The following is a 25,876-nucleotide window of genomic DNA, read 5'->3' on the forward strand; positions in this document are numbered from 1 at the left end:
TATATGCTCAAGTGCACTTTAATGCCTGCCGAATACACTGAAGAAAACAAAGCTTATACTTCCAGCGATTGCATGGTTAATGCTTCCCACACTTATTTCTTCGTACAGAAGGTAGTTCATTCTGGAATTCCAGTTTGAAATATACTTGTTTGACTGACAATAAAATAAGAACTGCAAACTACATGTGAGGTTTATGAGTGGCAAGGTGTCTTTTCAGATTCCCCTGCTGCGAGAATTCTCTCTCGCAGTTTGGACACTTGAATGGTTTCACCCCATTGTGGCTGAGTGTGTGTCTCTTTAGGCAGTTTAACGTAAGGAAACGCTTGGGGCATTCAGAGCACAGGTATGGGCGCTCCCCTGTATGAGAGCGCATGTGGACATTTAGGTGACTTTTGCTGGAGAAACCCTTCCCGCACTGGACGCAGGTGTAGGGCGTCTCCCCCGTGTGAGACCGAGTGTGCAGCAGCAGCTCGCCCGAAGACAAGAAGGATTTCCCGCAAGTGGTGCAGAGGTAGTTTTTCTCCCCTCTGTGCATCTGCATGTGTCTCGTGATGCCAGCTTTGCTGAACCATTTCCCGCAGATGTTGCACAAGTTGGTGGGACCGTTGTGCAGGCGTTCATGCTGCTTGAGTGAATACCTGCACAGGAATCCCTTGTTGCACTGGTTACAGATGAATATTCGTCCTCTCTTATGAAGCCTCTGGTGCTGATAAAAGCCTGATGGGCTGGTGAATCCTTTCTCGCACTGGCTGCAGCGGTAGGGGAAGCTGTGGAGCTTCATGTGAGCCTTCAATTGATTTGGATGTTCAAAGAACTTTTCACACATCGGACATTTGGTTTCTTTCTCTGTGAAGTTTTTGTTCACAGGTCGCGTGCTCAGAAACCTTCTGTCTTCCTGCTTGGGCTCTTTCCATCTACGCTTTTCCTTATTTTCTACATTGTCATTTTTCTGCTTGCATTCCCAGTTTTTAGCCACACTTTTTGGTTCGGTTTTCCTCCGTTTGTCTGAGTCACCTTTTACTTGATTTTTCACAGCATTCTGACGTATCTTCTTCCTGACTTTTTTCCCAGAAAAGTTTGTGTGAATAGAAGCGGTTATCTGGTGCTCACTCTGGATGTGCTCCTGGACTTTTCTCTTTATGCGATGTGTGAATGAGCACTGAGGGCAGATGAATAAACAAGAGAAAGGACCTGAAAACAGTACAAAGCACAGCAAGTCAGAGAGATAAGACTAACTGATTCAAGAGTAATATTGGTCTCCTACTTTTTTTTCTGACCTGGTTTCTTTTTTGGCAGCCAATCATTTGCCGTGACATCAAAGCTTTGACTTGATTCTTCTTCTAAGCCCTCCAGTGATGGTGTTTGTTCTTCACTGTCATGATCTTCCTGACTATAAGCCTCAGTGAACCCCTCTGCGACAGTTTGAGAAGGGAGGGCTAGTGTGGACAAAATGACATCGTCCTCACTGCTTGACCGTGCTGTCAGAGAAGAAAGCCCGATAATATTACACATTACTCACTCATTTATAATACTTCATTAAAAAAAAAGAAAAAAGGTTCCCACCTGAACTTAGAGTCCCCGTCTGTCTGTGATGATGCAGCAGGGTCTTCAAACTGAAGGGTTCAGACAGATGGAGTCCAATTTCTTCTGATACAGGTGTTTCATTGAGCCAAGCTGCTGTCTGAGATGGAAAGAAAAGACCACAGAAATGCAGGTTGTAAGAGAACAAAAAATCTTAGAGGTTACAAATTTTGATCTCGTGCTGCAAATTACTTTTGTAGTACTGCTGGAGTACCTGCTGCAGGTCTGGTACTGGCAGCAGCTCTTCAAGTCTGGACAGAAAGATGGACACAAGCTGCTGGATCCTTTGGTTATAGATGGAGCCGTAGTTGGCAGGAAAAACCTCCTAAAGAAATCATATCTGAACTATAGGTTCATCTACTTGATGAGAAGCATAGATTATAGGTTATACATTTAATACAACATGTAAATTATGGTACTGTGTGCAGAAAACGAAAAAAACAGATTGTGGCTACCTTGTGACTGATAAGTTAGAACCATATGAGCCACTGATTGTAGCTAAATCAGAGGCTTCAAAACTTATGACTTGTGAATTTTTCAGAAACCAACTTACCTGAAAAAAGAACTCCTTCTCAAAAGGAACATTCAAAATGTTCTGAACCAGGCTAGCAAAGTTGCTGTATGATGTCTTCAATATATCAGAACTGGCCTGTCAAAAAGAAGACACACAATACAGGAAAAAGGTTTTTTTCTGTATTTTTAATCTATTTTTTCCTAAAGCTCATTGTTTGTCTAATTTTTTGTTTGCTTGCTTGTTTGTCTTTTTAAATTTGGTGATGAAACAGCTCTGAATTGTCTTTAAAAACACCCACCATCTCCTGATTAGAGCTCAGCTCAACACTGCAGGTGTGGACTTTATCTAGTTGACTCTGGATCATCTGCAGGTTGGATACACCATCACCTCGACACAGCTCAAGAACCAGCTGCAAAAAAAAAAGATCACGACATACTGTGGAAAAAAAACGACTGCCACTATGAGCAGAAGCACAATATTTAGGCATGTAATAACAAGCAACACAAAACACTTCAACTTCGAAAGCAACAAAAATGTAATGAATGAAATGATGAATAACAGAACTCGTGCCTTACATTAAGTGCTATGAAAAAGTATTTGCCACCCTCCTGAGATCAGATTTTTGTCTGGTTCTCACACTTACATCAAACAAGTTGCAATATTAGACGAAAATAAGCTGAATAAATAACCTAAAAAAAAAAAAACTTTCAGGGCATGACCCGATAGCTGGACATTCTCCTTTAGGATTTTCTAGAATAGAGCAGAATTCATGGTTCCACCAATTATAGCAAGTCATCCTGTCCTGAAACAACAAAGTAGCTTCAGACTGTCACACTACCACTTCCATGTTTTACTGTTGGTATGATGTTTTTTTAAAGAAATGCTGTGTTACTTTTATCCCAGATGTAACAAGACTGTTTTGCAACCACCTGGATGAGTTGTCGATGTACTCTTGGAGCACTTTTGGTAGGTTGGCCACACCTGGGAACGTTCACTAATGTTCCAAGTAGTTCAATTAACTACCAAAGCCTTTTAAATGTGGTGAAAATGTAAATTGTGGTTAACAACAATATTCAAAACCTACCATATATATTATTACTTAGACATGCACTAGCACATTAAGGTGAAGGCAGGAAAAAGACCCTCTGAGGGGCCACATAGATAAGTACTACATTAGTATAGGTTATTAATTCCTCATCTCAGCTTCACTGACATTAAAATGTATTTACAGTTGGGACTAATCCCTTACCCTTGCTCTCAGGCCCAGGATGAGCTGAGCCTTCTGGGTGGGACTGAGCAGCTCTGGGACCATCTCTGTTGCCAAACTGATGAAGTCCGCCAGCTTGTCATACTGCATCACTTTGAGCTGCTGCGCTACCTGCCACACGAAGGCAGACATGAGTCTCACTGGAGGGACAAGGAGACGCAGAGAGGCTGGAGGAAGAACACGGTCTGCCGAAGACACTGGAAACAAAGGTTTTGGAGTGAAAGCACCACATAATTTAACTAGAAACTGCAATTAACAGGTTACAGCTATACGAATAGAGAGAATTAGCAACGTTAGCTTAACAGCCTAATTGTTTTAAGAAGGCTTCTCTGAGCTAAAGAAAATAAATAAACCTACTAGCAAACAAACGCGCAACATCGCACAAACCTTCGCTTTTCCACGCCATTTTCGTATTTTATATATTTCTATAAAATTGACTGATTATTACTTCTGCAGACATCCTAATAAACACGGAAATAACCTCTTGGTAAAGCGGATGTTATGACGATATCGTGCCTTCAAAATAAAAGCAGACAGCGAGAGGACAGTTTGAGCTCAAATGTGGTTCACGTTTACTTTTTTCTAATAGACTAGAAAAGAAAAGAAAAATCATATTTTTTTCCATATGCTATTTTTTGCCCTTTTTTGTCTCTAGTGTTGCATTCATACATGTTTACTTACAATTGGGCTTTTATTTTTGTACTTATTGATAATGTAACCGTTGTTTCCAATTAATAAAATCCCAACTCAGTCTTTTAAATCAGTGCTTGGACCCTGTTAATATCAGGGAACATTTAGTGCAAAAACAAAACAAAACAAAAACACACACAACAAAAAAAAAACACAGTGGAGAAAAAATGGGAACACCCCGTTTTTACACACCCTGCTACTATCAACCAGGGTCGGCGGGCAGCTGGGAACTCGTTACCTTACTGTTATGTGTCAGCATGTCAGCAAATCAGTCGTCGTCATCATGCTGAGAGGTGTTCGGTTTAACTTTAGGAAACACCTTTTCCCAGCTTTTGGCTCTTTTTGCGCGCAAACTTGAATAAAGACGCTCACCTGTCGCCATGGCACGAACAAGCAAAGGCGCACCTAGATCTGACGAGGAGTTTACGTTTGTCAGCCCAGCTGTGAAGTACCTGCTGTTCATATTTAATTTTATATTTTGGGTAAGTAATCGCGCGCTATTATAAAAGCATTGACTGACTGATCTCTGCGTGTGGTGACCTTCATTTTAGGAACTCTGTGTGCTGGTTAATCATTTGTCTTTGGAGCTTCCAGGGGACGTTTGACTAACAAATAGTTCAAAGACGTTTATGCTGTGATTTCAGTTATGCCAACCATGTAAGGCATCACTTCCTTGTCAGCGGAACACTTTGCTGCTTTGTTTCACTTAGTTGTTCTTTAACTTTGGTGTTCAGAGTGAAACTGAGGGAAAGAGTAGAAGGGAGAAGGAAGTATGGGTCTCACTCACAAAGGCATACACACAAACAAATACACCAGGTGTTCTCAGCTCAGTGTTTAAACATTGACTAAGTTTTATTCTCACTTTGAAAATCAGGATTGGATTTGGTCACCTCAGTCAGTGCTGTGGTTTGTTTCAGCCACCAGAAAATGTGAACACAAAGGAGTTTTCCCAGTTTCACTGATTTCCTTTTTTGTTACATACTCAATGCCAAGCAAACTTTCAGGGTCAATGTGCTCATGGGGCCACACATTTGTTTAATGTCCCCACCTCACATCTGTTTCCTGACAGAGGTTGTCCCCTGTGCCAGGTTGTGCAGGTGGTGATACATCTCTATTTCAACAAATGACTGAATAACATCATTCAAATTAAAATTCCGCAAATTATGTAAAACTGCGAAGCTCAGAAGGTTGGTTGTAAACAAAACGTTCCCATCAGTGGGTTGCGGTGTCAGGTGACCGTGGGCCAGAACTTAAGGAGATTTCTTACAGCATTTTTAGAGTTGATCTCTTGTTGCAGATTTAACCAGCTGAGGTTTAGATCCATGTGAGGAGACTAACCCTTTTTCAGGAAAATTAGAATGCTTAAACCAAGATCTGACATGAAGTTTTAGTGTTTTTCTTATGTCCTTGCTCAGTGTTTGTAGTGTTTCCTTTGCACATTCTATTATATTTGTAATTGTTTCATTTTTTGCATGGTTTTTTTTTTTTTTTTTTGTGCATAAGTGTGTCAGCAGTATTGAGGCAGTGCTCGTGTACAAACAGGATAAGTCTGTAAAAACTTGTATGGAATGTGTTGTCATTTCTGCTCCCTCCAGCTACAGTGAGTCTCGTAGTGCGCGCCGCTTCTTTTCATGGCAATTACTGACTCATATGCAGACATGAATTACCTTCCTAATATCACCCCTGTGGTTTTTTTTCCCTTTTTTTCCCTTTGACTGTGAAACTAAACCCTTCCAAAAAGACAAACCTGACCTCTCTCTCCCACCACATTAAGGCGCAGTGTCTGCAGTAACTCGATCTATGTCATTCAGGCTGGGAAGAGTATTTACTATTATTCTATTGAGACTGAGAAAGCAGTGCAGAGTGAAAGAGCCTTTATTTTTTTTTAATGAAGTCTGCAGGTTGCTGTAGGTTAATATAGTCAGATTAAAGCAGAGAGACTGGAAGAATCTCCTAGTTTTAACAACCAATTGTTGGTGATGCAGTTTAACACTGATTCAGAGTGAATGTTTCTGGAAAATCATCAGTGCAGCCTTATCGGTGACTCATGTGTAGCCACTGCACATTTTTCTTATTATTGTAATTGAGTGTTCTGGAAAGATGATGATGCACCCTGTACAAGCAGAAACATAAGAGAAATATTTCTTCATATTCCCCTCGAGTGCATATTACACTTCACTTCTAATTTTTTTTTAATTGCCCCAAGGATAAAGAAATCTTGGGTAATCTTTTTTTCTATGTGTTTGTTCTCAGATAATTTCTCTGGTGTTGGTGTTAATCGGAGTGTATGCCCGCATTGTGAAACACGCAGGTAAAACAATTCTCTATTTATGAAGCATACAGTCTTTTTTAATAACACAGTGGGAGTCCCATCACATATAGGTAGAGTGCTTTTGTTTCTGTAAGGCTTTGTTAGTCCACTTTTTCACTAAAAACATACTTGAAAATGCAGTTTTTGAATTATATTTCCAGAAATGTTTCCCAGCCTGCCCTCTCTGTCTGTGTTATCCTTTGAGTGTCTTCTCTCTCCCCTTCTGCTTTAGAAACAGCGCTCGCATGTCTCGCTGTGGACCCCGCTGTAATGCTGTTGATTGTGGGGGTCCTCATGTTCATCATCACCTTCTGCGGTTGTGTGGGGTCCCTCCGAGAAAACCTCTGCCTCTTGCAAACTGTGAGGAAGAAGAATTTAATGGATTTTAAAGTTTTTATTATATCTTTAAGGGTCCAAATGCACAATCTTTTAAGATCATTGGTTATATTTGTGCTATCTATGCCAAGCAAACAGGTTACACTAGGAAACCATTAAAATATTTTGCTTCTAGAGTTCACTAGTTGTTCTCTGCTTTCTTGCTTAATCTGCACATTTTTTATTTTACAAGTGAGGCGCTCATAAGCAACAGCTTCATGGAGACACAGGAGGAGGTTTAAATTACAATGTGGTAACGACTGCTCTTTTTCCCTCCTCCCAGTTCTGTATCTGTCTGATCGTGATCTTCATCCTGCAGCTGACTGCTGGTGTCCTGGGCTTCATCTTTTCAGATAAGGTAATCGAACAATATGGACTGTTCTATCAATCAGAATAATGTAAACACAAATGTATTTCAGTTCTCTGTATTCTCAACTCTTTCAAAACTTAAATAGGTTTCTTTTGTTGCTCATTCTATAATAAATAACTTTGGGTGTAATAGTCTTTTGGGGGGCTCTTTATCATTTGATGATTTTTATACAGTTTTGTTTTATGTTTATACAGAATATCAGCACTAGTCATATGAGAGGTTATACAGTAGCTTCACATTAATATAAAACCTTGAAAAGCACGCTCCAAACTGGTGCTTAAGACTACTTCTTTTGCCTATTAATGATGTTGCACATGATATTAATTTTCTTTTAATTAAAAAAAAAACCCAACAAACAAACAACGACAACAAATAAAAGTCATTTTAGCTCATCACTAGTTGGTTGCTGTGCAACATGATTATATAATATATTGTATCGTGTATAACTAAGCTTTTGTGGATATAAATTTGACGTGATTGTCGTGAAATAAAAATAGATTGCTTTAAAAACAGGCCATTATTTCCCATTGCTAGGAAGATGCTTAGTTACCTAAATGAAGTTTTTGGATAGAAAGGAGATGTTATTGTTGTAAGATTTAAATGTTGTTTTCAATTTTATCTCACAACTTAGACATTCACATTACTCACACTCTCATAACACGTACATATAGGATCTTGGGGGTGGGCACGCTACACGGACTCCAAATTGCCATCAGGGTGTACACCTCACCCCTGGCGTCGTTGCTCACCTCTCAATTTTAAATACACGTAGACATTGAGGGCTATCAGGAGGGGCTGTGCGCTTACCTGCTGCTCTCTGGCAGGTAGCTCCATGTCCTCCTGGGTTTTAAATGCACCTTAGAACACACATGCATCAACACTACATATGAGCGGGCAGAGGGAGGTTTGGAGTCTTCTCACACCCCCGTTCTCTGTGGCCTGCTGGAGCGGGGGGGCTGGGAGGAGGAGTTGGCCGTCCGACTGGGGTCTGGAATGTGGGGCCTCCCTGCTGCTGCGGAGTCGGGGCGGTCTGCATCTCCCCACCGCAGGGAAAAGGGTAACACCACCTGGGTCTGGGTGCAGTTTCCAGCTCAAGGGGTACCTAGACCTGGGGCTTAGAGTACGCTTGGGGAGTGTGATTGTGTGTACAGTGTCTCTTTGTGTTTGTCTCCACGTTGGGTGAGTGTTGAGTAATTGCATATGAGAGCATGAGGGTGGGAATGGATGTTTGTATCTGTGTGTGCCTGTTTGTCTGTGTCCATATGTCAGGTTGGGTATCAGACGCCACCTCTCTGGGGACATCCCAGGTCCTCCAAGGTATGGAGGCCTATCTCCCCCCACCACCACTTCCCCTGCCAGTGGCAGACACCCTCAGACATCGGTGCGTTGGTGGGTCTTTGTGTCCGGGGATGGGAGTCCAGGTACACACCGGCTCACTCCTTGGTGGCTGCTTATCGGGCCCTGGAGCCTGGGGCTCGCTCGGGCCACTTCGGGGGTGGGGTGCCCTCGGCCTCTCGGCCTGGGGCTCGGTCACTCAGGCACGGCTGGCTGCCGGCGGAGCTCCCGGGCACGTCACTGCAACCCCCCCTGGCTTATGCTCTACGGCTGCTGAGTGACCCCTCATCTGGGACTCTCCTCAGCTCTTTCTGGGACAGTGGCGCGGCTGCCCCTCTGTTGGTCTTCCTTGGTCTCTTGTGTTCTGGGGGCCTCTGGATGTCTGGAGTTTTGATCTCCTCCATACCTGCTTCATGCCCTGGAGGACGGGGCTGTGGCTCCCCACACCCTCTAAGAGATCATTACATGTAGGAACCTTTTAAAAACAAACGCGTTCATGCTCACAGGTGTACACACGGGTGCTCACACACACAAACTACACTCTTTTTGGCTCCTACCTTAAAGCACACTGTGCGCTGTCGATCTTACGTGCTGCACAATAATGTTTAATATTTAGTATTTACTGTTATATTCCCATATATCATCATGATGTTGTTTATCCCTTGTTAAATGCTTGTTTTCTTTTTTCTTTCTCAACGAGTGATCCAGGTGATTGATTTATGTATTTTTGTCTGCTTATTTTGTTGGGTTTTGTTTTTTGCCCTTTATCCCCGTCCCTCTTCTCCGCTGTTTTTTTCCCCTCTTTCTTTCTCCCTTTTCTTTTCCTCATTCAAGTCTGTCCCGTATCTAGAAAGTGAAAATAAAAAATAAAATAAACAATAAAAGGTGAATCAAATAGACCATTACGGCAAGGCTGGGACAGTCCATTTGGTAAAGTAAATCCATTGGGCATCTTTCTTCGCCTTTAGACAATAATTCTGATGGCAAAAGAGCCAAACGGGACAGGCAAAAAAAAAAAAAAAAGATTTAAATATAGGATGATTTTAAAAAGGTTTAGGTTGCTAGGCAACATGATGACGTTACAAAATCTGACGGAGATGAAACTCTTCAAGGCCCTAACATGTACATGTGTGCCACGTTTGGTTGCTCCAAACTCCTGATCTTGTCAGAGTTGGCAGCCAACGAAGCAAACAACACACACAGGGAGAGAGGTTGTGTATTATAAAATGAGAGCGCCCTCTGCTGCACATTGTCCATATTAATCTAGATTTATTTCATTGTTTTATTTACTTTTTTTATCCATAAAATACTTTTTCATTTTTCTTTCAAGGCAAGAGGTAAAGTGACCGAGGTGATCAACAATGCCATTGTCCACTACAGAGATGATATTGATCTGCAAAACCTTATTGATTTTGGTCAGGAAGAGGTAAGGATTTAGCCTGAAGGTGGAATTGTTGGGGTGATGGCAGCCTTTTAGGTGGCTACTCCATCTTCTGATCTCTTCTGTCTCATCAGTTTGACTGCTGTGGTGCTTTGAGGTACTTGGACTGGTCACAGAACATGTATTTCAACTGCAGCAAGGACAACCCCAGCCGAGAACGCTGCTCTGTCCCCTTTTCCTGCTGTATATTAAGAAATGACACGGTGAACTTGCTTTTAAGAATATGCTGATACTGATTTTTGTGGTTCATTTTTGTTGTTTTTCATGTGTTTTAACTGTGTGCTCGTTTGCGGGCAGGTAATCAACACCATGTGCGGTCACAACATTCAGGAATTGGATTACATCGAGGCTGGAAACCGCATTCACACCAATGGCTGCATAGACAAAATAGTTGATTGGATCCACAGCAACCTGTTCTTACTAGGAGGCATTGCGCTGGGACTGGCTATACCACAGGTAGAGGATTACATACCAACACTCACACAGCTTCTAATAGAAGAGACACATGTTCAACCTTCTGTCATGTTTTCTGGTTTGCAGCTGGCTGGAATGCTTTTGTCTCAGATTCTGATGAACCAGATCAAAGACCAGATCGAGCTACAGAACTACAACCAGAAACACAGCTCTGACCCGTGGAGCTGATCCAGGAGACACCAAAGTCTGATGAGGAGAACAGGAAGCATGTAGACACCAGCATAATCGGGGTTGATTGGTAGAACTAAACCAATAGAGTCCTTTGAGCCTGTTATGATTCTTGGACAAAGGACACACGGACAGACCAAATGCTGACTTTTGAAAGGGTTACTTTAAAAGCAAACTTTATACCCAAGCAAGGGCAGAAGGTATATTTGGTGCTCAGGATGTTACGTTTTAGTGAGGAGATGCAGTCGAAAATATCTACAAGAATTAAAAAAAATTTATTTTGTGTTATTTTATTACAGAAGTTTTTTAAAAAAAACTTTTTTAAAAAGCAAAAAGCATAATTTTACCATCAGTGAGGTGGCTCTGATTTTTTTCAATGTGCTGAAAATTACTGTAAATCACATATTGTTTAATGTCATCCTTTAGAACTGTGTCTGTCACTCAAGTTCAGCATACTTAAAATATGTCTTGAGACAAGGCCAAGCCAATGCATACAGACCATTTTGTGAATAGTTTCTTCCTCTTTCGCAAGCTTGTATTACCTCAATGCTCCAGAACCTCCCCCACCCCATGAACATGTTACAAAGTTAAAGCAATAACATACAGTATGATAAACAGGTTTCGTTCGACAACAACCGCAAGCAAATGTTTACACTGCTGCTCTGACCTTTCACAATCATGCTGCCATGTTGGCCTGCTCAATTGTTCTGCCAAGACCTCACACTGCACATGATGTCATCGCCTCCTTTCATTTTGGCCAGCTGACTGCCTGCATGGCTGTGGAGACGCGGGATTTTCTTGTAGGGTGTATATTGAAATACGTTGCCATTGCAAATAAATGTTTGCCAAACCACACAGTTCATATTCTTGTGTTTGGACTGAACTAGTTTAAATTTTGAATCCTTCTTGCTCTCACTTTATTTTAAAACTAAAATATAGAAGAATTCTTTTAAAAAGAGGAAAACAAATGTCTGGAGTGCTGTTGAATCACCCTCTTGAAGTAGTTATTCGTACAAGCCAGTTTGTACTTTGTGACCCGTCACTGTGCAGACTGACCTCCCCTGACTGAGGGGGGAAAATATTTATTCACTCTGAAAGCAAAGCAAAGTCTGGTTCTATTGAAATGTTTTGTCAGGATTAGCTTCAGCCTAGTCATAAATGTTTACTGCTTCATGAAGCTGTAAATTTACAGTACTGTGCAAAAATCTTGAGCTACCCTTTTTTTTTTCTTTTTGGTATATTGCTTGGAAAATTGGAAAGGTGTAGCAGTGACTTATCGACACACATGGAAATACAGTATATAAGGCAATTCTAATGAGCTTGCGAGTCAGTATTTGGTATCACTGACTTCATTCTTCAACACAACCTCTATTAAACAAGCTTTCCTATAATTTCTCCTAAGTATTCTTCAGGAATAATTCTCCAGGCTTCTTGAAGGGCATTCAAGTCAAGGCAATGGTTGTCTGTCCCTGTGTGTTGGCCTTGCGACAGACTGGCGACATGTCCAGGGTGTACCCCGCCTCTCACCCTATGACAGCTGGGATAGGCTCCTGTGAACCTGAAAAAGGATAAGCGGAAGACTCATGGATGGATGGAATTTTGAGGTGCAGATTCTGGGGGTAGGCAACTCCAGGCCTCGAGTGCCGGTATCCTGCAGGTTTTAGATCTCACCCTGGGTCAACACACCTGAATCAAATGATAAGTTCATTACCAGGCCTCTGGAGAACTTCAAGACATGTTGAGGAGGTAATTTAGCCATTTAAATCAGCTGTGTTGGATCAAGGACATCTAAAACCTGCAGGACACCGGCACTCGAGGCCTGGAGTTGCCTACCCCTGGTCTAGTCCATGAGTCAAAGTGTTCTAGTTGATATGCATGCACAACTGGAATCTGAGGTTACATTTCCAGGTACATAATTCCATCAATGTTGACACAATCTCCAACACCACTGGCTGAAATGCAGTCCAAACCATGACACAGCCTCCACTGTGTTTTACAGATCCCAGTAGACTACTGGACCTCTCTCCTGACCTCCATACATATTGATAATGATTTGAACCAAAAATTTCAAATTTTGATTTAACCCTCCCAAGGACCTGTTTCCTCTGATTTTTCAGTCTGATGTTTAATTTGGCAGACCTCAGCCTTTCTTTACTTCTTTTTTTCTATTTCCTCTGTTCCTTAAGGACATGGCTTTCAGGTACTGTTCATCTGTTCTAGATATTTTTTAGCCCACCTGTTCAGTTTTCTCAAAATGTTTCAGTTTTCAGCTAATTGCTCTTTGGGAATCACCTTGTTGGGGCAGAAATACTATTTTATCCCTGTAAACTGTGTTATTGTTGCCATTTTTATAGATATAGATTCTGACAGGCTACTATGAATAAAGTGTCTAAAGATCCTATTTGAATTTTGGTCTTTACCAAGTTGTCTGTTAAATGTAAACACATTTTGAGTTAGGGGAGTTTAGGGGGTTAAATCAGTGGTAAGTGGTTTAACAAACAACAAGTCCTCTGAAAATGGTAAGGTACAAGGAGCGAACTCCTTGGAAGCAAAGAAAATGAAAATGGGGAGTGGCTCGAGACTTTTACACAGTACTGTACATATTCATTAAAAAGAAATGACACAAATCCTGTTCCCTAACTGGAAGAGTTAACTGGCACAATTTTTACTTCTTACCCAGGGAGCTTTGCGTGGCCAGAAGTCTAATGTAACTGTGAAGAAGCAAACACCAACATGACCTCTTATCTCCACCCCATTTCTCTCCCTGGCAAATGAAAACCTCTGAGGAGATCTCAACTTCAAACCTGATGCCTGTGATGTTTAGGAGCGCACACAGTCCTATGTTTGTAGCAGCCTTTTTTTTTTCTCCCAATTTAAACATGACATGTCTTTGTGAGTTTAACTCCCCTCTTAGATTCTCACTTCATTAGCACTTTTCAGAGACCTGAAATTATGTAATTATGCAGAATAAACTGATGACAAAGTGACAGTTCAAACCGCAGTATATCGCTCCGTAGGTGTCCCTTATTCTAGTCAGTGAATCAGTGTGTACATGAGAGTTGGAGTGAGTGTGTGTTGGCCTGGGCTCCAGTGCTCTGTGTGTGGTCCCCGCTCCTCTGACTCACTGAGGCAGCCGTGTTACTGTAGGTTTTAAAGAGGCCCAGACGTGCATTACACACACACACACACACACACACACACACACACACACACACACACACACACACACACACACACACACACACACACACACACACACACATTCAGGACAGAGCAGAGCTAACCCAGATTCACTGCGAACACAAAGCATCAGCAGTCATCCAAATACCACAAGTGCACTCTCCAATTAGAGCAATATCAACAACATGGTGGAGTTTTGACCTTTTAGGTATGTGCTTTTTCTGGTATCCCGCCATAGTCAAAAGAAAAGAACGATAAGTGGATGAGCCTAAAATAATTTGACTGTGTGAGTTCTGTCCGTGTGTTTGTGTTTTTATTAACAGTATAGCCACCTTAACCAGAAAAGAGGAAGTTCAGACCATTATGAGTGTCCCAAAGGAAACTAATTTTGAGTTGTGCCCCTCCCTCTCTCTCCCACACACAGATATTCCGATGTCATAATCGCTAAGCCTTCATGTAAACAAATAATAATCCCACACGATTAATAATAAAGGTTGTGGCTGGTGAGCACCGTAAGACATTTTATTTTCACTTGAAAGTCTTATGTAATGCCTGCACATGTACATTCCAGTGCAAGGAGTGTTTACTCTGCATAACTGTGACCAAAAAACAAATGTCATCAGCACAGATCAGCCTGCACGTACACTTTCTGTACATCCAACGTTCTCCATGTGTGACCTGCAGGTAAGTGGCTGCTCTAGAAAGCATTTTAAGCACCCACTGTTCTTCATTTCATCCACAGTTCATGTTATAATATAAAAACAAACGGTTGTATTACCAATATACATACTTTGAAGAGATGCATTACAAATGCTGGACATGCTGATGTTCTACACTTACACTCTGTGATCAGAACTTTGAGAAACCCTGATTTCTATTCCACTGTTAACACTGTTGTTGCAAAATGCATAGAAATACCATACCCATACATATTTCTTATTATTTCTATTTGTGTATCCTATTAGCTTGTGATTTCGTACCTATTCAAAGATAATGAAAAAGCTCATAACAGAATTATGCAGGGGCTGTTGTATATGCAATGTAATTAAAATTGCTCTGAAAATGTCTGAGGGTCACCTGGGATCCTACATGGGGATGAAAGAATGCAAATATTTCATCTTTACTCCCTTCACATTGTCAATAAGAATAAATTACAAAACCCTTCTCACATGAGAGTTAACCTGTCAGACCGGAGAGTCGGTGCTGTTTTGGGGTGGTGGTCCTCGAGATGAGAAACTCTGAGAAGGTCTGCCATAAGGCACATTCTTCTACTTGCAGAGGGGGATGGGAAGGGAGGTTTTGTTGCCCTGGCTTTCCCCCACCATGTGCATACCAGAGATACAAAAAAAAAAAACCCCAACAACCAGCAGACAGTGAGTGCAGCTCACAGGGACTTAACAAAAACCTCTCATCAGACACTTCACCCGGAGAGAAACACTTCTTCAAACTCATACAGAGATATAGGATAATTTATCACCTTATTTTTCTGCCACTATAAAAAAAAGAGGGGGGTTTTGGAGAAGGGGTGGCGCATGTGAGCTGGAGATCCTATTACAGAGATCCAGACTTTTTCATGGCAAGTTTTTTTGGAAGTTGGGGGAGGGAAGAAGAATCTGCAACTTTCCTATCCAGCTTAAACGACACAAATGGATACTTTATTACCGCTCTAAGATCACCATCCGCGTTTTCAACACATGAGGACATTTTGCGCGGCGGTTAGATTTTGGATAATGAAGGAATTCGGGAAAAGCCAAAAGGGATCGGATGAGAAGTGCAGAATGAAACAGTTTGGAAGGACTTCGGGAAAACTTTAAAGTTAGTTTTTTTTAATTTACCATGCCGCTTTTGGAAACCTATCCTAAATCTAAAGAACAGAGCAACCCATCTTGGTCTTTCTGTACATTAGTTTGCTGAAGCACAAGAAAACAAAGTGATTTTTTTCTCCCTTTTTTGCGCAGTTGAATCTCCCCCCCCTTCCAAGATGTCTTCCAAGAGTTGGAGCTCCATTGTTGGATTTTACGGGATGCTTTGCATCTGGGCTGCCTGGCTTTCTGGCTGCGGGGCAGTGCTCTCTCCAAACGGGACGATATTTGAGGATACCTGCAAGAAAACCACAACTTGCGAGGTGCTTAAATATAACACGTGTTTGGGATCGCCTTTACCATACAGTCACACTTCTCTGATCCTGGCGGAGGACTCCAGCACCCAAGAAGAGGCTTTTGAGAAGTTGACCATGTGGTCCGGTATGATTTGAAAATCATAATTCATATTTGCTACTTTAGTACGTTTGTCTTTTATGTCAGAGAAGTCAGTTTCTTGATACCGCATGTAAATAATTAAGAAAATGCTTTTTTCTTTTTCTTTTTTTTGTAGTAACAATTAACTCTTAGCTTTTTAATAAGCCGAAACTCTGAAAATTGGCTGTTTTTCAGTCAATATACCGTATTTATCAGTATTTACTTTGTATTGTTCTATTGAGATAAGATGTTAAATGCATGATAATGGCCTGCTGTGACAATTCACAAGTACTCAGGAGGTTTAAGTAATGGAAAAGATCCTCGAGAGGAAAAGAGGGGTTAAAATCCATTAAAGGTAACAAAGGACAATCATTCAAAGGTGTTAAGAGCGGAAACAAATGAAGACCGGCTGATAAAAGGGTTTTTAGATATTCCGCAAGAAGACTTTGACCTTCATAAACTTTCACTAATGACCTGTCAGTACCAGGCCAGCCTCACAGATCTTAAAGAGTATCATTTGTCTCGATTTTTACTAATTTAGAAAATCATTCTTGTAAACAATAATAAAAAAAATTGCAAGTATTATAAGGTGAAGTCTGTAACCATGCCCGTACATAAGTGTTACACGGATGGAAAAATAAACTTTTTTAATTTGTAAATTTTTAATCCCAAGTTTTTATCATCTAGACTATAAACTGACCTATAATTGACGTCACGAAATCTCACTTTGTCAGACTGCCAAACCTCAAATCTACAACAATCAGAAACAATTTTAGCCATAAGACCTGTAAGACCTCTATGACTTGATGCAACATAATTATAACAATTATGTATACTGTATACAGTATACACAGGGTGTTCAGTTACTGTTAATATGTTCCATTAATAATTCTATTTTGAAAACTGTGAAAGGGGCTATTTTGATATGAAGCATATATCTCTTATAAAACACATTTAAAACATATACATTTTATATGGGAGGGAATGTGGTAGTTTTCATTTTCAGTCACACAAAATGATTTTTATGTCATTTTTTTGTCCATATGTGTTTTATTTATTTTATATATTCATTTATTTATGTCTGAGCAACAGTCAAGAAAAGTATGCAGTTAACTACCTGCTGGAATTTGAATTGAATTGAATTGAGCCGTTATTTGTCACTTGCAGTTGCCTGCCAGCGAAACTGGCACTGCATCATTTGTGCAACTTAAGGAACTTGTGAATTGGCCATAAACACACAGTAAAAGACTGTCTGAAACGCAATAAATACAAAAAAAATCTTATGTTTAATGTTCTGTTCAATGAAAAATGAAAAGAGCTCAACAGTAGCAACAATCTTACTACAAAATGAGAAAACACCACCAACTTAATGCTGCTTCCTTAGCACCTTATCCCTTCACATATCTGGAGAATAAATGTAATATGGACGCCTCAATATTTGTTTATTCATCATATGTTGTCATTGCAATATTGAACAAAACATTGAACATTGTAGATTTTTCTCATATTGTACAGGCCCACCTTCTCTGTTTTCCACTGACTGAGTTGTGGATTACTCGATTAATTGCTATTGTACAAATAGAACATGCAAATTAAAAGAATCAGATTCAGTCAGTCATATTCAAAGTGAATAATTTCTTTTTCCCTTTTTGCATAACTTCTCTTAATATGTACATCTCCACCTCCGGCTCTTGGAAATTGATAGGAAGTGTATAACGATCATCACTGTCATCATCACTGGTCTCATAAATCTAACTACTCATGGGATCATTGTCATTCTTGTGGTGAATCTATCATCTCTAAGTTAAATGCCACAGGAAGTTTCAGTTTTGTTTTTGTGTCCTAGGTTTGCGGAATGCCCCTCGCTGTTGGTCGGTCATCCAGCCTCTGCTCTGCGCCGTCTACATGCCCAAATGCGAAAACGGCCGAGTTGAACTGCCCAGCCAGAGCCTCTGTCTGACTACACGTAGTCCATGTAGCATCGTGGATCGGGAGCGAGGCTGGCCCAGCTTTCTCAAATGTGACAAATTCCCTGTGGGCTGTTCGGTATGTTCAATTGTCATGTAATGTCATGTGAGACTTTTTTTAAAAGTCCGGGCTCAGAGGTCAGGGTCCAGTAAACAGCAATGATTTCAAACTGTTAGGCAGCTGTAAGACTACCCATTATATCCTCTGTTTGCAGAATGAGGTGCAAAAGCTGAAGTTCAACACATCGGGCCAGTGTGAAGCTCCTCTGGTGAAGACGGACATTCAGTCGAGCTGGTACAAGGACGTGGAGGGCTGTGGTATCCAGTGTGACAATCCTCTGTTCACTGAAGAGGAGCACAATGACATGCACGCCTACATCGCTTACTTTGGAACCATCACCCTCCTCTGCACTTTCTTTACCCTGGTGAGACAAACTATAACGGTATTCATTTTTGGGGGGGATTGGGTCACATTTAACTTAAGCCACATTCTCGCTTTGTTAATTATTTCTCTTTATTTTTCAGGCCACATTTCTTGCAGACTGGAAAAACTCCAACCGCTACCCAGCTGTCATTCTCTTCTACATCAACGCCTGTTTCTTTGTGGGCAGCATCGGCTGGCTGGCCCAATTTCTGGATGGCGCACGTGAAGAGATTGTATGCAAGAGCGACAACACGATGCGACTCGGGGAGCCCTCGTGAGTGCAAAACCTCGATCTCAGCGTTAAATATGATACGATTTCATGTGATTTTTTTCCCCCTCCGCATGCCCCCCCCCCCCCAAAAAAAAGAAAAGAAAAAGAAAAAAAAAATCACAGAAATTCTCTAATCTTGCTCTTTTCAGGTCTTCGGAAACGCTGTCATGTGTCACCATCTTCATCATCGTCTACTACTCCCTGATGTCAGGTGTGATTTGGTTTGTCATGCTGACATATGCCTGGCACACATCCTTCAAAGCTCTGGGCACTACTCACCAGCCACTGTCTGGTAGAACCTCTTACTTCCACATGGTCACCTGGTCCATCCCCTTTGTCCTCACTGTGGCCATCCTAGCAATCGCTGAGGTGTGTATGAGGCTTTTCACTAAAATTCCTCATTCTTTGAGATTTTAAAATGTTTTACAACTGAGGTTGGTCAGTTTTATGATTCCTTTTGTCTATGCCTGGTTGTCTAAAGGTTGACGGAGACTCTGTGAGCGGGATCTGTTTTGTGGGCTACAAGAACTACAGGTATCGCGCTGGCTTTGTGCTTGCACCCATTGGAGTGGTGCTTGTTGTTGGTGGCTACTTCCTCATTCGCGGTAAGTTCCGAAGAACTGGTTTGTCATGTTTTGAGCTCAAAGAGCTAAAAAGAGACACAAACTGTCATAAAAGTTACTCTTTAATCTTTGCAAAGACTTAATTAAAACATTTCTCTGTTTCTAGGTGTTATGACATTATTTTCCATCAAAAGTAATCACCCCGGTCTCTTGAGTGAGAAAGCAGCGAGCAAAATCAATGAGACTATGCTGCGACTTGGTAAGTTCTCTACTCTCGCCTGATCAATATCAGAGAGAAACCATCCTGAGAGTTGAAACCTGGGCTTAACTGCTTGTTCATCATAGAAATCAGGCATTTTAATAATGCAGGGGCGTAATTTCCTGGGGGGTTATGACCAAGTAATCAGACCCAACCAATATACCCCCCCCCCAATAAAATTATGAATTATCTTGCACAAATAGGCTGTTGATTTTCTTTACTTCTTTACTTTTCTGTACTATTTCAGTTATTACCAGAAAAATAGTTGCATGTTTAATCATCTGCCATTTGACCCCCCCTCCTCATGTTCAGCACAAAGTTACGCCGATGTAATAATGCATTAAGGTTTCTTATTCTGTATGATGTATACAAGGAGCAAAGCGACTAATACCTTACATATAATTTGTTGTCCTTGTGTTTCTTTACGATACAGGAATATTTGGATTCCTTGCCTTTGGTTTTGTCTTTATAACCTTTGGCTGCCACTTTTATGACTTCTTCAACCAAGCTGAGTGGGAAAGAAGCTTCAGGGATTATGTGCTGTAAGTTGTGTTTTCTTTTAGACGGAAAACATATAATTTTATGTGTTTTTACTCCTCACACTAACAAAGTCACCACTGCTATTGCACAGCATATTACCCTTTCCACCTTAAAGGGACCACAATGCCAGGCCCAGGATGCATATCTCCTAAAAAATAAATAAATAAATACCTGAATTTTTCCAAATATGTCACATTAATTTAAAGTAAACCTATTATGCTAATTTCTATCTCCATATATTTATAATTGGAATCTATTAGAGTACCTTTGGATAAATTGTCACTATAGCCTGACCGATTTTTAAGACCAATATTTGGTGATTTAAACATTCCATATATTGGCTGATTTTTTTTTTCTTTCAAACACAAAACACATAAATAGTTTCCCCCAATATTTGTTATTTGTTGTTATTTATGAGTCCTAACATAATATGATAATGCAGTTTAAAAGTACTCTTCCTTTATCGTTACCAGTCGTTGATTACTTGTTTACACCCTGCCTGAGTCTACTTGGATCAGCTGGTTATTGTGCTGTGTTCTTCCCGAAAATGTGTTGTCAATAGGGAGGTTGCAGAGTTCCCTCTGGTGGACAAACTAAGCAACACTTGTTACATGCTTAAAGGCGGTTTCTTCCATATGTTTTATACCACAAAAAATGTATCGGCCATTAAAAATCCCAGTCCCAATATATTGGCAAATAGCTAATATTGGTCCACTAATATTGGCTCCACTCACAGTATTTAATGTTTGCAGACCCTCATGGAGACCTGCTCCTCTCCCTTTAAGGCAACTTTCTTTTCATTGGCTACCCCTTGTAAACAGATGGTTGAATGGAAGGTGATCGGGGTGACCATATTAAGGATACCCCTTCTCAGTGACATCATACACTGAGCAGTCTGAGGCCTGAGATTTTGGCTCTCCTTTTAGGATTTAACCAGCTGATCTCTTGCTGATTAGGCCAATGTGCAGCTACCTGTGAGAACTAATTAACCAAAGCATGTTAATATCATGCATTAGTTCATTTCTGTTGCATTGACATTTAGTTGTTGTTTAAAAATTTTAGAAAAGGTAAAATAACATTAGTTTTTATGCTATTAATCTTTTATTTATACACTCATTATGCACCAAAGTTTTGATTAGGTGGAACTAAAATGGTCAGTGGTAGCGATCAGTATGGAGTCATTCGAATCCTTGTCTGGACTGAAGGAAGTTTTACCTTACAGTTTTGCAGCAGTTCAAGTCCTAAGGTGTTAAAGTTTACACCTGCTTGCTTCAAAAGCTGCTTTATACCTCAGCACTTCTCAGTTTCACCCTCCGCATCCAGTCACACACAGATATCCACAACCTGATGCACACTCCAAACCACCATCTAACCACTCAGCATGAAGCAGTGAATGCAGCCCTCTTTCCCCACCGTGTTGACACTGGCTGGACTGGAATGAATTTTGCCTCAAAAATGTAAACCACTCTCTCCCCACCCTAACATGTAAAAGACCTTCTTATTAACCAGATCCAGCATTTGAATGCACCTCAGTCATATGACTAGCTAGAAGGTGTGGGAGGCACACACTGTGGGCACTGTTGGAGACACAGACTAATCGTCTCTGTCGTATTTTCAACAGGTGTGAGGCCAACGTGACAATCGCCTCTCAGACAAACAAGCCCATCCCAGAATGCACCATTAAGAACCGCCCCAGTCTGATGGTGGAGAAAATTAACCTGTTTTCCATGTTTGGGACGGGTATCGCCATGAGCACCTGGGTCTGGACCAAAGCCACCATCCTCATCTGGAAACGCACCTGGTGCAAGTGAGCAAGTTAACACAAACTTCTGCAAACACGTATCTGGTGTTATGGCTATAGCAGTGAAGAGATACTGTAGGTTAGGATGATTATTTGCCCTTTTTTAATGTTCTTTTAAAAAAAATTAGCAACAGTCTGTTTTTAAAATCATTGTTACACGCCTGTCCATATTAATATGTACAGTGATAGCGGTGTGTTAAATGCCTGCTCTTTGTCCAAAATAACTGAAAAGTTTGGATTGTATCCCCATCACTTCAAAGTATGAAGACACGCACATGCATTTAGTCCTGTTGTGTACCCCCAGTGCATGCATTTCAGTTTGCACTGTTGACTTTTTGGGGGGTTTGCATTTTCAGTCGAGGCCAAGGCTTTCTTACTCTGTATTTTTCCATGACAGAGCTTGATTGATGATTTTAGCATTTTATCTAAGGTCAAATGGCAGCTGTTGGATTGCAAAACATTAGGTCTCAATCTCTTGCTATCAGTGGATCAGGACTGAATTTTTGTTGTCAGAAAAATTAATGTAGCCATCCGTCATTCTACTTTGCCAGGATCATCGGCCGTAGCGATAATGAACCGAAGAGGATAAAGAAAAGCAAGATGATCGCCAAGGCATTCGCGATGAGGAAGGAGCTCCACAAAGATCCAGAGAAAGAGCTGTCCTTCAGCATGCACACCGTGTCCCACGAAGGACCAGTGGGTGAGTATATCATTGAGCTAATTCAGATAAATACATCTGAGTGCAGAGATGTCATTGTATTGACCAGTAAATGGGGTTAGGGTTAGTTAGGGTTAATTTTTTTCTTCTTTTTCATAGCCGGAATCAATTTTGACCTAAACGAGCCATCAAATGACATGTCATCAGCTTGGGCACAGCATGTGACAAAGATGGTGGCCAGGCGAGGTGCCATCCTCCCACAGGACATTTCTGTTACTCCCACTGGTACACCAGGTGAGCTCCGGAGACCATGATTCTGGCTTTACACCAACTCCCTTGAATATAAATTTCAGATCAGATGTTCTAGACCTTGGGTTTAAAAAAAAAAAATCGTAATCTTTACTTTCTATTATTTTGTCACAGTGCCCCCTCCAGAGGAGAGGAACCGCCTGTGGATGGTGGAGGCCGAAATTTCACCAGAAATGATAAAGAGGAAAAAGAAGAAGAAGAAGAGGAAGAAGGAGGTGCGTCCGGTTGAGGAGATGGTGGACCACCAGGTTTATCGCCAGCGTGAGTTTGGTCGCAGCTCAGTGCCCCGTCTGCCCAAACTGCCTCCTCATCCAAGCCTGGTTGCCAATCTGCAGGAACAGCAGAGACAACAACAGAAGATTGAGGAGGAAGTTCTGCCTGGGTCTTACCCAGACTTCCAACCTTCGCGCCGTCTGTCATGCGAGGAGAAGTGTCCCTACCTGCAGTACCAGACCAGCCAGAATGGCTATGGCCACAGCATGCTGTCTGACCCCCTGACCTTCAGAGATCGTCCAGAGGATCTGGGTCTTGGTCCGCGTTACCCTCCCTCCAATTGGCAGCCTAGTGCGTCTTCACGCTACCCTGGAAATATGGATATCACTGATGGAATATCAGAAAGAATGGCCCACGTGGCTCGGGTACCAGCAGGCCGGAGGGCTGGTTACGGACCCATCCACTCCAGGACCAATTTAATGGAGGCGGAGCTTATGGACGCTGACTCTGACTTCTAAAATCATAGCTGAAATAGACTGTTTTAAGGTGTACGTACATAGCAAGGTAAAAAAAAAAGTGCTGGATACTTTCGCAAATTCTTACTAAAGTGCAGCAAAATCCCAATGCCTGGACGTTAAGATGGAACAAAGCTGGTCATTTTTTTTTTTCTTAAAAAAACGCAAAGGGATAAAATAGAATAAAAAGTGTTGTGTATAAGAAATTATTTTTATATTTTATTTGTGTCCAGTAACATTTTAAAAGCAACTCCAGGATGATAAGTCAAATAAGGCAGCTAAAACCGTACATGGCTTGAAACAATACAGAAACCCAGATGTCTTTATCCTGAAGCACCGACTCATTCGTCCGCCTGCATTAGCTCCAACCTGCTGGTTACAACTTCAAGCTCTGTGTGTTACGGTGGGACCCGACGCTCCGATCGGTGCCAGTCAAGGATGAATTAACCAGGTTTACTTTTCCTGGGATTATCAATGAATGACTTCTTTAAAAAGATTTCACCAATTCTAGAAGACTATTTTAAAATGCCTTTTTATTGTTGTTGCTATATTTAATATTTTTTATTGACGTCTTATGTCACGAGTATTTCATCACTCCTAGGGCAGCAGAAGCTGCATAATGCTGTTTATCGCAAGTCTTCTCTTGTATTATATTTTAATGTTTTGCTCTATCTTCAAGCTACTATATATCTATTAATTGTTTGTTCTTATGTACAGTTGGGGTACTAACCATTACCCACACGCCCCCTCACCCTATAAATACTAATAATTGCTAAATGCTAAATGTTCGCACTTCCTGAAGAATTTCTAATACACACTGGGACTAAAATGAAATTAGATCCACATACGATAACTCATAGCTTCTTTTACACTTCATTTTTGATGCCTTAAATAGTAAAGCCTTTTTTTTCTTTTATTAAATAAGCTACTGTAACTGTGTAGTTATATGTACACACTCTGTTGCCTGGTGCAATAATTCTACACTTTCTGCTTTGATTGGAGGAAAACTTACTTTACAGTTTTGCTGCATTGGACTGAAATGAATGGCTCTCTTTTACTTGTACATTTCAACTTTTCTTCTACATTTTTTTGCAGCTGTATTTCTACTTTTTCTTATTCTGTTGTAAATATTAAGTCAAAACTGCATCCTCCTCAGTTCAGTTAAAAAAATTTGATAATGCTCCACAAGGAGCTTATTCAGATCTGAAAATAAAAAGTGCAGAATTTTCCATCTCTCTCTCTCTTTCTGTGTGTACTGTATTAGCTGCTCATAGATTTCTCAATCTGTTATATTTCCAATGTACAAATCACTCGATTCTTCTGCTTACATGATGTTGAACAAAAGGGAAGAGTCAACTGCTCTATAAAAGAAAAAAAAATCTGCCGCTGTACTCGTGCTGTAACCAAATGATCACCTACTATCGTCACGTGTGTTTACACTTACTGTGGATAAATGATGCTGAAGTAAACTGTGTTAAATCGCTACTTAGTCAACACAGATAAATTTTGTTACATAGAAGTGTATGAGAATTATTTATGTTATTAGTAGTTGCCACACTGCCACACTATGAATTCAATAACAAAAAAAAAGCTGATGTCCACCTAAAAAGTTTGTGTTAAAAAAAAAATAGAAATGAGGATTACTTTTGAAAAGTAATAATTTCTGTTTTTTTGTAAGCTGTCTGAAGATTAACTGTGGCGCTTTGTGTGTTTAGTCTCCAAACTGAGTATAAGAATACTGTCACTTTTACTGTGCAGCTGTATTTTCTTTTGTTTTGTTTTTATATGTAAATAAAATTTTAGTGAAAAGTGAAACAGATATGTGCATTTTTTTTCTTCGTGTTTTGCCTTTTGTAACAGTTGTAATCTCCGCTACGACTCGAGGACAGGAACTTTTATGACATCCCATTCCAAATCGTTCCACGTTTGCAGCTACAATAATTTTTACTCTTCCAGGTTTTCTACAAATTTTTGGGCAGTGTGTAGGTGTAAAATTTTAGCCCATTCTCTGTTCTACTTCATTCCAAAGTGGTTGCAAGGAAGGAGGTCAAGTTCTTCTACAACAAACTCATCCAACCATGCCTTTATGGACTGAGGAACAGTCATGCTGGGACAGAAGAGGACCCAAATGTCCCCACAATGTATGAAGTACAGAACTGTCTAAAATGTCCTGTTAAGAAAAGAATTAGGATTTAACTTTAGTCATATTAAAGTCGCCAGGCCAACCCCTGGAAAAACTGCGCCACAGTGTGGCCCAGTACTTTTGACCGCAGCGTGTACTTGCAGCATGCAGCTTGCACTAATGATGTGCAATACTGCAAATTTTGGTATCAGTCTGAAACCAAATAAATACAGGGCCTGCATTCCCTATACCAATACCGATCCTGATACTTTTAACCCCTAAAGGCAGCTG

The 25,876-nt window shown here is 40.8% G+C and overlaps 3 protein-coding genes across 7 annotated transcripts; 2 read left to right on the top strand and 1 right to left on the bottom strand.

Annotated features, from left to right (window-relative positions):
* LOC308399254 (uncharacterized protein) lies at window positions 1-3,886 on the bottom strand. 4 transcript variants are annotated; one of them, XM_080886407.1, is made up of 8 exons: window positions 3,750-3,886; window positions 3,345-3,559; window positions 2,394-2,504; window positions 2,135-2,230; window positions 1,796-1,906; window positions 1,564-1,681; window positions 1,278-1,478; window positions 1-1,191 (listed from the first exon to the last, which is right to left on the bottom strand). In XM_080886407.1, exons 1-8 carry the CDS (start codon window positions 3,766-3,768, stop codon window positions 179-181), a joined length of 1,884 nt encoding a protein of 627 aa, XP_080742533.1. In that variant the 5' UTR covers window positions 3,769-3,886; the 3' UTR covers window positions 1-178. The 4 variants fall into 4 exon arrangements, with proteins under 4 accessions (XP_080742533.1, XP_080742532.1, XP_080742531.1 ...); XM_080886406.1 differs by having other exon boundaries at window positions 1,796-1,903; window positions 3,720-3,866; XM_080886405.1 differs by having other exon boundaries at window positions 3,720-3,866.
* On the top strand, window positions 3,460-11,388 carry tspan33a (tetraspanin 33a). 2 transcript variants are annotated; one of them, XM_080886410.1, is made up of 8 exons: window positions 3,460-3,571; window positions 6,306-6,363; window positions 6,596-6,723; window positions 7,022-7,096; window positions 9,774-9,869; window positions 9,959-10,087; window positions 10,182-10,340; window positions 10,425-11,388. In XM_080886410.1, the coding sequence occupies exons 3-8, from the start codon at window positions 6,634-6,636 to the stop codon at window positions 10,524-10,526; spliced, it is 651 nt and encodes a 216-aa protein (XP_080742536.1). In that variant the 5' UTR covers window positions 3,460-3,571; window positions 6,306-6,363; window positions 6,596-6,633; the 3' UTR covers window positions 10,527-11,388. The 2 variants fall into 2 exon arrangements, with proteins under 2 accessions (XP_080742536.1, XP_080742535.1); XM_080886409.1 differs by lacking the exon at window positions 3,460-3,571 and adding an exon at window positions 4,048-4,534.
* A 3,664-nt stretch (window positions 11,389-15,052) lies between these two features.
* Window positions 15,053-25,278, top strand: smo (smoothened, frizzled class receptor). The gene is made up of 13 exons (XM_080886373.1): window positions 15,053-15,521; window positions 15,665-15,949; window positions 17,790-17,989; window positions 18,126-18,335; window positions 18,436-18,608; window positions 18,755-18,974; window positions 19,087-19,210; window positions 19,335-19,427; window positions 19,861-19,969; window positions 21,589-21,774; window positions 22,320-22,468; window positions 22,586-22,720; window positions 22,850-25,278. The coding sequence occupies exons 2-13, from the start codon at window positions 15,688-15,690 to the stop codon at window positions 23,464-23,466; spliced, it is 2,478 nt and encodes an 825-aa protein (XP_080742499.1). The 5' UTR covers window positions 15,053-15,521; window positions 15,665-15,687; the 3' UTR covers window positions 23,467-25,278.
* The last annotated feature ends 598 nt before the right edge of the window (window positions 25,279-25,876 follow it).

Source organism: Rhamphochromis sp. 'chilingali', assembly GCF_963969265.1.
Source record: "Rhamphochromis sp. 'chilingali' genome assembly, chromosome: 7".
Lineage (NCBI taxonomy): Eukaryota > Metazoa > Chordata > Actinopteri > Cichliformes > Cichlidae > Rhamphochromis > Rhamphochromis sp. 'chilingali'.

Bases quoted from the DNA above. Each gene is read 5' to 3' on its own strand.
- LOC308399254 (XM_080886405.1), bottom strand. From the start codon at position 3,768: ATGGCGTGGAAAAGCGAAGGTTTGTGCGATGTTGCGCGTTTGTTTGCT. The intron at 1,907-2,134 runs GTAAGTTGGTTT...TGATTTCTTTAG, and splicing joins AGAAGGAGTTCTTTTTTCAG to GAGGTTTTTCCTGCCAACTA. The intron at 1,479-1,563 runs GTGGGAACCTTT...CTTCTCTGACAG, and splicing joins GACGGGGACTCTAAGTTCAG to CACGGTCAAGCAGTGAGGAC.
- tspan33a (XM_080886409.1), top strand. From the start codon at position 4,433: ATGGCACGAACAAGCAAAGGCGCACCTAGATCTGACGAGGAGTTTACG. The intron at 9,870-9,958 runs GTAAGGATTTAG...CTGTCTCATCAG, and splicing joins TTGATTTTGGTCAGGAAGAG to TTTGACTGCTGTGGTGCTTT. The intron at 10,341-10,424 runs GTAGAGGATTAC...TCTGGTTTGCAG, and splicing joins TGGGACTGGCTATACCACAG to CTGGCTGGAATGCTTTTGTC.
- smo (XM_080886373.1), top strand. From the start codon at position 15,688: ATGTCTTCCAAGAGTTGGAGCTCCATTGTTGGATTTTACGGGATGCTT. The intron at 17,990-18,125 runs GTATGTTCAATT...CTCTGTTTGCAG, and splicing joins AATTCCCTGTGGGCTGTTCG to AATGAGGTGCAAAAGCTGAA. The intron at 18,609-18,754 runs GTGAGTGCAAAA...TGCTCTTTTCAG, and splicing joins ATGCGACTCGGGGAGCCCTC to GTCTTCGGAAACGCTGTCAT.